Source organism: Triticum urartu, chromosome 2A (genome assembly GCF_056163025.1).
Source record: "Triticum urartu cultivar PI428250 chromosome 2A, HENAU_Tu73, whole genome shotgun sequence".
NCBI lineage: Eukaryota > Viridiplantae > Streptophyta > Magnoliopsida > Poales > Poaceae > Triticum > Triticum urartu.
The window spans coordinates 156478741-156489569 of record NC_141874.1 but is presented as its reverse complement, the minus strand read 5'-3'; the positions used below and the strand labels follow the sequence as shown (position 1 = coordinate 156489569).

Below are 10829 nucleotides of genomic sequence, written 5' to 3'. Positions count from 1 at the left end.
CTAATGAACCGACACAAATCTTAGCGGTCGATGAGTCCCTGACGATGGTGGAATGTGGGGGCACCCCACGATTCGCCAAAAAGGAGGAAGAATGAGATACGATACGACCGGCCGGGCCGCTCTCATGAACGGATTACGGGTGGATGTATGCACAGGGCAATCGGGCAAAAGTCCATGGAAAATGCATACATGGAGTAGCTCATAAGTAATAGTATAATTCACAATTGACAGTGGAAAAGCGATTAACATGTACAGACTAGAGAGCAAGCATGCAGGCTAATGAGCTAGCTACCTAAGCCGTGCATCCCCGGGCCGGGCAGGATGCTTATTGTCTCCTTCAAATTGAATCCTACTAGTAGTACAAGCTGGTAGATAGATCGTTCGTTCGTTCGGGATCATGGCCTCCATGATCGAGATACGTGCCGCGTGTTTGGGATTTTCAGTACAGTCGCACGTTTTCAGCGCTGGATCCCTCCCTCTCTTCAGGCGAGTCATGGCGTCAGTCATGGATGTGGCAGATCAGTTGCAGTTGCGGCATGGTCTCTTCTCATCACTCGAACAACCTCCTGCCGTCGCTGTCGAGGCGCGTGTAGCCGAGCACGCAGTTGGCGTAGGCGACGTTCTTGAGCGCCTTGCCGTGCCACCTGCCGACGGCGGCGACGCCGGTGCGGACCGTCTTGAGCAGGCAGTCGGCCGTCCTCACCACCCTCCGCACGCCCGTGGGCAGCGACAGGTAGGGCGCGTTGAAGAGGTGGAACTCGAGCGCCGCGGCGGGGTTCTGCTGCTGCGGCTGCGGCGGCTGCTGCTGGCGCGACGCCATGAGCATCCTGCCGACCTGGCGCGCGAAGCCGGCGCCGAGGGAGTGGCCGCAGAGGCACACGTTCTCGGAGCCGAACCTGTCGATGGTGGCCCTGAGCGCCTGCAGCGCGCCGTGGAGCCTGGCGGAGCCGCGGAGGCTGTTGCAGGCCAGCAGGCGCAGCTCGTCCTCCACGTCCCGCCGGATGGTGGGCGCGCGCAGCAGCGTGCCCCGGAACGCGATCACCGCGCTGGGCGCGCCGGTGGGCCTCTCCTCCTCCCCGCGGCGGTCGAGCAGGTGGCGGTCCTCCCACTCGAAGATGGCGCCGAAGACGGAGCCGTCGCGCTCGTCCACCAGCTCGTGCGCGAGGCGGTAGCTGAAGGGCTTCCACCACTGCTGCGCCACCTCCGCCGCGTCCCGCCGCTCCTGCCTCTCCAGCTCCAGCAGGTACACCGCCTCGATCAGGCTCGCCATCACCATCCTCCTGTAATCGTCATCCCTCCTGCAAACCAACAGCAAAAACACAACATGAGACACGCATTCCTCGACCTCGACCTCGACGCAAGAATCAACAGCCTTGCAAACCCAAACCAATCAGTGGCATAAGCAACCGAGCACATGCTTACCAGCTGGTGTGTGTGAGCTCTCTCCAGGAAGTGGAGCAGGGCAAGTTGTCACGCACCCCCATGTCCGCCATGCGCTAGAAGCTGAAGGTCGAAGCTAACCAGCACAGGGCACTCAGGCAGTAAGCAACCAGTCCCCCTCCCTCTGCGTCTCTTTGCTGCTTGTGCTTGGTCGAATGTCGTAAGGGAAATGTGTAGGGGGAGACGGGAAATATATACCCGGGACGGGAGCCTCGGGCTCGCAGGCAGCCTGGCAGGATCTTTATCTGGAGGGGAGGGACGGACGGAAGGTGGTGGCGGTGTACGGGCAGGAAAGAAGGATTGGGCCGAATTTGCTGGCTAGTGGAACGAAGGCATAGTTTAATGGGGGGAATAAAGGGGGCTTAGCAAAGAGAACAAAGAGAACAAAGAAAGGTCGCTAGTATAGGGGATAGCCAGCTCGCGCTTTCCGGTTCCCCGCAGCAACTTGACTGAATCGGAATTGGGGGCGATCGATGGACCGATCTCAGACGGATGGCCGCCAGTTGCTTGCTTGCTGCCTGCCTGCGAATAGTTGCGCTCCAGGCTGTGAAAGGGCGAAGGCCGCGGATCGGGCGGACTCCGTCGATCGCAAGCTTTAGGGGAGCATATATTCCGTCCGTCGCCCACGGCCTGCCTAAATCAGCCTGGACCATGCATGCATCGCCCTCGTCCCTGCGGACGGAGATGTCCCTCGCTAAGCATCGAATCTCGTCTCGTGTGCTGTACTTGTGCGTCGTATTGGTCGTGTGTGTAGTGTGTATGACAGGTTGGGTTAGGCGGCCCGACGCGTCGATGGCCGCGGGGACAGGGTGCGTGGGGGTGGCTGTCGTCAGGGGGAAGGCTGGTTGATTATTTAGGCGCCGTGGTTAGCCACCGGTGATTTGGTCACGTTTTGTTACGCTAACCAGGGGAATTTGTTCCCTCTCGGGTGTGGGTGTGGCTAGTGCGGTCGTGCTCCGCGTGTCCGGTTCGTTCACACCGAGGGGTGGTGCCGCGTTCGTTTTCCTGACTGTTACTCGACTGGACGGCATGGATCGACGATCTGGGTGCGTAGGTTAAGGTCAGCTATTGCAGACGTCGGGCCACCTCGCACTCATTTTCCAAAGAAATGTTTCTTTACGCCTCAAAATTCGTATGGCTCTTCTATGTGTTATATATATAATCCAACATGCTGGTACCAAATTCTGGTGGTGTCAAATCACGTTGTGATCCTCAGTTTACTTTACTTACCGTTCTTACCACAAGCAATGAAGGGCATACAAAGCGAATCAACCTGTGGTTGAGTTGGTTAGGTGGACAGTGGTAACCCCAACCTACCAGGGTTCAAATCCTGGTGCTCGCATTATTTCTGGATTTATTTCAGGATTTCCGGCGATGTGCTTTCAGTGGGAGGAGACGTTCCCGTCGACGACGAAGCGCCTACGGTGACTTTGTAAATCTCAAGATGATATGCCGACTCAGTCTTTCGAAGGTGCTCATAGGGATAGGGTGTGCGTGTGTGCATTCATAGAGTGAGTGTATGCACGTGTATATGAGCGCTTTGTGTCTGTACTGATGCTTAAAAAAAATGAAGGACATATAAAGGCTTTGTAATATTATTTTCAGACACTAAAGTGAAACCCGTTCTTACCACAAGCTTTTAATAATATGGATGTGATATGTCAATACATGCAATTATCTCTGCTATATAAAAAGATGGACATTCTCGGCCTGCAAGCCGTGGAGGCAAATGATGGCTTGCAAGTGCACAGAGTTTAATTGTACCTTTTGTATTGATCCCATAGGGAGCACAAGAAATAGACTTTGTCTTTTGTAGTGGTTTACGATGTTGTGCGTGCAAATTAGTTACGATCCAATGCAAAGCGAAAACAGAAGTTTGAAATATTGCAAGGTTTATCGTAAACACACTAATAAAATGCACTAGTAAAATGAAAGAGTGCAAGACGTCAAATAATGGTTGTTGGTATCGATATGGTTAAAGCCTTTTCAGGGAGTGTGTATTCCCCACTAGTATGTATGTAAAGGGACCTATGCCTAAGCATAATTTAAAGTTCGGATTCCTAAGCCACTTTATATATTTCTATAAGTGGGCGGAACCAAGTACAAATACGTGCATATATTCCATAGCCTCATATCACATACGCCGCTGCCGTTCATCCCCACTCTGGCTACCGAACTGTGATTACGGGTTTCCCATGGATGTAGCTAAGGCGGTCTCCGTGTATCCCCTATTGCCATGATCAGGGAAGGCGGGAGATAGGTATAGTCACTACAAAGCTCCGCAAACCCACCATCACACAATTAGCAATGACCTTTCGTCCCAAGTGTGCTATTTGTGAGCTGCGTTGGGATTTCATCGAACAGGATAGGATGATGCAGTATAGTAGAGATAAGTATTTCCCTCAGTTAAGAACCAAGGTTATCAATCCAGTAGGAGAATCACACAAAGCCTAGTGAACAACACATGCACACACAAAAGCAAATACTTGCACCGAACACAAATAAGAGGGTTGTAAATCCCTTTGACGTTTACTTGCAAGGATTAAATCTCGTACTCGTAGATAGATAAATGATACGTCCATTTTGCATCATATTTTCTTACTATTATTTATAATGTTTTTATCCATAATAATGCTTTTTGAGTCATTCTAATGCCTTTTCTCTCATAATTTGCAAGGAATACATCAAGAGGGAAAATTCTGGCAGCTGGAAATTTGGACCTGGAAAAGCTACGTCAGGCCACCTGTTCTGCACAACTCCAAATGGGCTGAAACTTTATGGAGATTTTTATGGATTATTTAAGAAATATTGGAGTCAATAAACACCAGAGGGGGGCCACCAGGTGGGCACAACCCACCTGGACGCGCCAGGCCCCCCTGGCGCCCCCTGGTGGGTTGTGGCCTCCTTGGCACACCTCCGGTGCCCATCCTTTGGTATATAAGTGGTTTTGACCTAGAAAAAAATAAGGGGAGGACTTTCGGGACGAAGCGCCGCCACCTCGAGGCAGAACTTTGGCAGGAGCACTTTTGCCCTCCGGCGGAGCGATTCTGCCAAAGGAACTTCCCTCCCGGAGGGGGAAATCATCGTCATCATCATCACCAACAAATCTCCCATCTTGGGGAGGGCAATCTCCATCAACATCTTCACCAGCACCATTTCATCTCAAACCCTAGTTCATTCTTGTATGCAATCTTGTTACCGGAACTATGAATTGTTGCTAGGGGGTGACTAGTAGTGTTGATTACATCTTATAGTTGATTGCTATATGGTTTATTTTGTGGAAGATTATATGTTCAGATCCAATATGCTATTTAATATCCCTCTGATCTTGAGCATGATTATTATTTGTGAGTAGTTACTTTTGTTCTTGAGGTCACGGGAGAAATCATGTTGCAAGTAATCATGTGAATTTGACATGTGTTCGATATTTCGATAGTATGTATGTTGTGATTCCATTAGTGGTGTCATGTGAACATCGACTACATGACACTTCACCATATTTGGGCGTAAGGGAATGCATTGTGGAGTAGTAAATAGATGGTGGGTTACGAGAGTGACAAAAACTTAAACCCCGGTTTATGCACTATTCCGTAAGGGACCGATTGGATCCTAGAGTTTAATGCTATGGTTAGAATCTATTTTTAATACTTTTCTCGTAGTTGCGGATGCTTGCGGGAGGGTTAATCATAAGTAGGAGGCTTGTTCAAGTAAGAACAACACTTAAACACCGGTCCACCCACATATCAAATTATCAAAGTAGCGAACACAAATCAAACCAACATGATGAAAGTGACTAGATGAAATTCCCGTGTACCCTCAAGAACGCTTTGCTTATTATAAGAGACCGTTTTGGCCTGTCCTTTGCCTAAAAAGGATTGGGCTACCTTGCTGCATACTTGTTACTATTATCGTTACTTGCTCGTTACAAATTATCTTGCTACCAAACTACTCGCTACTTACAATTTCAGCACTTGCAGACATCACCTTACTGAAAACTACTTGTCATTTCCTTCTGCTCCTAGTTGGTTTCGACACTCTTACTTATCGAAAAGAGCTACAATTGATCCCCTATACTTGTGGGTCATCAAGGCTATTTTCTGGCGCTGTTGCCGGGGAGTGAAGCGCCTTTGGTAAGTGGAATTCGGTAAGGAAACATTTATATAGTGTACTGAAATTTATTGTCACTTGTTACTATGGAAAACAATCCTTTAAGGGGTATGTTCGGGGTATCTTCACCTCGTCCAGAACAACAATTAGTTACCCCTCAACCTACAACACCTACTGAAAATATTGAATATGAAATTCATTCAGGTAAGATAGAACAACTGCTAGCTAATCCTTATGCAGGAGATGGAACCGAACATCCCGATATGCACTTGATATATGTGGAACAAATTTGTGGATTGTTTAAGCTTGCAGGTTTACCCGGAGATGAGGTGATGATAAAGGTTTTCCCTTTATCTTTGAAGGGAAAAGCATTGGCATGGTATAGGCTATGCGATGATATTGGATCATGGAATTGGAATCGTTTGAAATTGGAGTTTCACCAAAAAAATTATGCTATGCATCTAGTTCATCGTGATTGGAATTATATATATGATTTTTGGCCTCGTGAAGGAGAAAGTATCGCTCTATCTTGGGGGAGGCTTAAGTCAATGTTATATTCATTCCCCAATCATGAGCTCTCAAGACAAAATTATTATCCAGAATCTCTATGCTCGGCTTTCTCGTAATGATCAACCATGCTTGATACTTCTTGTGCTGGTTCTTTTATGAAGAAGACTATTGAACTCTGGTGGGATCTTTTGGAAAGAATTAAACGCAACTCTGAAGATTGGGAACTCGACGAAGGTAAAGAGTCAGGTATTAAACTTAAGTATGATTGTGTTAAATCTTTTATGGATATCGGTGCTTTTCAAAAGTTTAGCACTAAATATGGACTTGATTCTGAGATAGTAGCCTCCTTTTGTGAATCATTTGCTACTCATGTTGAACTCCCTAAAGAGAAGTGGTTTAAATATCACCCACTTATCAAAGAAGAAATTAAAGAACCGGCACCAGTTAAAGAAGAAGCTATACTTTATAATGTTGATCCAGTTGTACCTACTGCTTATTTTGAGAAACCTCCTTTTCCTGTTAGGATAAAGGAACATGCTAAAGTTTCAACTATGGTTAACAAAAGCTCTGTTAGAACACCTAAAACAGATGAACAAATTAGAGTTGAACCTAATGTTGCTATGGTTAAAGATCTCTTGGAAGAAGATGTGGATGGGCATGTTATCTACTTCTGTGCAGAAGTTGCTAGAATTGCCAAACCTGAAAAAGGGATAAAAATAGACCAGTTGTTGGCCTGTGTGTCATTTTAGTTAAAATAGGATATCACTATTATCATGGTTTATGTGACATGGGTGCTAGTGTGAGTGCTATTCCTTACAAGTTATATCAAGAAATTAGGGAAGACATAGCACCTACAGAGTTAGAAGACATAGATGTCCCTTTTAAACTTGCAAATAGATACACCATATCACCTTGTGGGATTATTAGAGATGTTGAAGTCTTGTGTGGGAAAATAAAATACCCTATTGATTTTATTGTTCTTGGTTCCCACAAGATGACTTTTGTCCCATTATCTTTGGTAGACCTTTCTTGAACACCGCTAATGCTAAGATAGATTGTCAGAAACAAACTGTGGGTGTTAGCTTTGGTGACGAGTCTCATGAGTTTAATTTTTCCAAGTTTAGTAGGAACCATCATGAAAAAGAATTGCCTAGCAAGGATGAATTAATTGGTCTTGTTTCTATTTTTGTGCCACCTACTGATCCTTTAGAACAATATTTGCTAGACCATGAGAATGATTTACATATGCATGAAAGAAATGAAATAGATAATATTTTCTTTGAACAATGTCCTCTGCTTAAACACAATTTACCTATTGAAACTCTTGGAAGTCCTCCTCCACCTAAAGGTGATCCTGTGTTTGAATTAAAACAATTGCCAGACACTTTGAAATATGCTTATCTTGATGAAAAGAAGATATATCCTGTTATTATTAGTGCTAACCTTTCAGAACATGAAGAAGAAAGATTATTGAAAGTTCTAAGGAAGCACCGGGCTGCTATTGGATATACTCTTGATGATTTAAAGGGCATTAGTCCCACTCCATGTCAGCACAAAATTAATATGGAACCTGATGCTAAACCAGTTGTTGATCACCAATGTCGGTTAAATCCGAAGATGGAAGAGGTGGTAAGAGCGGAAATATTAAAACTTCTGGAAGCAGGTACAATTTATCCTATAGCTAATAGTAGATGGGTAAGTCCCGTTCATTGTGTTCCTAAGAAAGGAGGCATTAATGTTGTTTCTAATGATAAGAATGAACTCATTCCACAAAGAATTGTTACAGGCTATAGAATGGTAATTGATTACAGAAAATTAAATAAAGCTACTAGAAAAGATCATTACCCTTTGCCTTTTATTGATCAAATGCTTGAAAGATTATCTAAGCACACACACTTTTGCTTTCTAGATGGATATTCTGGCTTTTTACAAATACATGTTTCTCAACCTAGTCAAGAAAAGTCCACTTTTATTTGTCCATTTGGAACCTATGCTTATAGGCGTATGGCTTTTGGTTTATGTAATGCACCTGCTACCTTTCAAAGATGTATGACTGCTATATTCTCTGACTTTTTTGAAAAGATTGTTGAGGTTTTCATGGATGATTTTTCTGTTTATGGGAAGTCTTTTGATGATTGTTTAAGCAACCTTGAGCGAGTTTTACAGAGATGTGAACAAACAAATCTTGTCTTGAATTGGGAGAAGTGTCACCTTATGGTTGATGAAGGCATTGTCTTGGGTCATAAATTTTTTGAAAGAGGTATTGAAGTGGACCAAGCTAAGGTTGACGCAATTGAGAAAATGCCATGTCCTAAAGACATCAAAGGTATTCGTAGTTTCCTAGGTCATGCTGGTTTCTATATGAGGTTTATTAAAGACTTATCTAAAATTTCTAGGCCTCTCACCAGTCTTTTGCAAAAGGATGTTCCTTTTGTTTTTGATGATGATTGTTTAGAAGCCTTTGAAACACTCAAGAAAGCCTTATTATCTGCACCTATTGTTCAACCACCTGATTGGAACTTGCCTTTTGAAATTATGTGTGATGCTAGTGATTATGTTGCTGGTGTTGTTCTAGGACAAAGAGTTGATAAGAAACTTAATGTTATTCATTATGCTAGTAAAACTCTAGACAGTGCTCAAAGAAATTATGCTACTACTGAAAAATAATTCTTAGCAGTGGTGTTTGCTTCTGATAAATTTAGACCTTATATTGTTGATTCCAAAGTAACTGTTCACATAGACCATGTTGTTATTAAATATCTTATGGAAAAGAAAGATGCTAAACCTAGACTTATTCGTTGGGTACTCTTGTTACAAGAATTTGATTTACATATCATTGATAGAAAAGGAGCTGAGAACCCCGTAGCTGATAATTTGTCTAGGCTTGAAAATGTGCTTGATGACCCACTTCCTATTGATGATAGTTTTCCTGATGAGCAGTTAGCTGCAATAAATGTTGCTAATAGTACTCCTTGGTATGCTGACTATGCTAATTACATTGTTGCCAAATATTTACCACCTAGCTTCACATATCAACAAAATAAAAAATTCTTTTATGATTTAAGACATTACTTTTGGGATGACCCACATCTTTATAAAGAAGGAGTAGATGGTATTATTAGATGTTGTGTACCTGAGCATGAACAGGGACAAATCCTACGGAAATGTCACTCCGAGGCTTATGGAGGGCATCATGCTGGAGATAGAACTGCTCACAAGGTATTGCAATCTGGATTTTATTGGCGTACTCATTTCAAGGATGCCCGTAAGTTTGTCTCTTCTTGTGATGAATGTCAAAGAATAGGTAATATTGGTAAGTGTCAAGAAATGCCTATGAATTATTCACTTGCTGTTGAACCATTTGATGTTTGGGGGTTTGATTACATGGGACCTTTTCCTTCCTCTAATGGGTATACACATATTTTGGTTGTTGTTGATTATGTTACTAAATGGGTAGAAGCTATTCCAACTAGTAGTGCTGATCACAACACCCCTATTAAAATGCGTAAGGAAGTTATTTTCCCAAGGTTTGGAGTCCCTAGATATTTAATGATTGATGGTGGTTCACACTTTATTCATGGTGTTTTCCGTAAAATGCTTGCTAAGTATGATGTTAACCATAGAATTGCATCACCCTATCATCCTCAGTCTAGTGGTCAAGTTGAACTTAGCAATAGAGAAATAAAATTAATTTTGCAAAAGACTGTTAATAGGTCTAGGAAGAATTGGTCTAAGAAATTAGATGATGCACTTTGGGCTTATAGAAAAGCTTATAAAAATCCTATGGGTATGTCTCCTTATAAAATGGTTTATGGAAAAGCTTGTCATTTACCTCTTGAGTTAGAACATAAAGCTTATTGGGCAGTTAAAGAACTCAATTATGATTTCAAACTTGTTTGTGAAAAGAGGTTATTTGATATTAGCTCCTTAGATGAATGGAGAACCCAAGCTTATGAGAATGCAAAGTTATTCAAAGAAAAGGTTAAAAGATGGCATGACAAAAGAATCCAAAAGCGTGGTTTTAAAGTTGGAGAATATGTTCTTTTGTACAACTCTCGTTTTAGATTTTTTGCAGGAAAGCTCCTCTCGAAATGGGAAGGCCCCTATGTCATCGATGAGGTTTACCGGTCTGGAGCCATCAAAATAAATAATTTCGAAGGCACTAACCCGAAGGTTGTCAATGGGCAACAAATAAAGCATTATATCTCAGGTACGCCTATTAATGTTGAAAGTAATATTATCCAAACTTTGACACCGGAAGAACACATAAAACAGTCCTCCTGGAACACTCCAGAATCGTGAAAATAAGGAGGTACGTGATACGGTAAGCAAACGGACTCCGAAAAATCTACAAAAATATTTTTATCAGTTTTGGAATATTTTAGAATTTCAAAAATAAAGAAACTGCCAGGAAGCGTCCCTTGGTGGGCACAAGACACCAGGGTGCGCCAGGCTGGTGGGTTGTGCCCACCTGGGACACCTCCCGTACTCCGTTTTTCTACCATATACTTGTCTTGCAATATATAAAAAATCTATATATACTTCCCAAACCTCTTGATCACCGTATCGCGGAGAAATCCTCTGTTCTCTTTTTCCTTGTTGTTTTATGTAAGATCCCATCTACCATGGCCTCTTCAAGCTCCTCTAAGGATAGGATATCTCTTTCACCACCAAAAGGAGAATTGAGTATCGGGTATGGGCACTCCCCTTGGCTTCCCTTCAAGCTTGTGGGGGGGGGGTGCCCGGTATTGTATCACCCCCACTGTCCTTTC

At 43.6% G+C, this 10829-nt stretch overlaps 1 protein-coding gene across 1 annotated transcript; it reads right to left on the bottom strand.

Annotated features, from left to right (window-relative positions):
* Positions 1–202: 202 nt before the first annotated feature.
* Positions 203–2096, bottom strand: LOC125536507 (GDSL esterase/lipase At4g10955). Its single transcript, XM_048699731.2, has 2 exons — positions 1423–2096; positions 203–1298 (listed from the first exon to the last, which is right to left on the bottom strand). Exons 1-2 carry the CDS (start codon positions 1491–1493, stop codon positions 551–553), a joined length of 819 nt encoding a protein of 272 aa, XP_048555688.2. The 5' UTR covers positions 1494–2096; the 3' UTR covers positions 203–550.
* Between the last annotated feature and the right edge of the window lie 8733 nt (positions 2097–10829).

Coding starts and splice junctions, on each gene's coding strand:
- LOC125536507 (XM_048699731.2), bottom strand. CDS start 1,493: ATGGCGGACATGGGGGTGCGTGACAACTTGCCCTGCTCCACTTCCTGG. Junction 1,299..1,422: donor GAGCTCACACACACCAGCTG/GTAAGCATGTGC, acceptor GTTGGTTTGCAG/GAGGGATGACGATTACAGGA.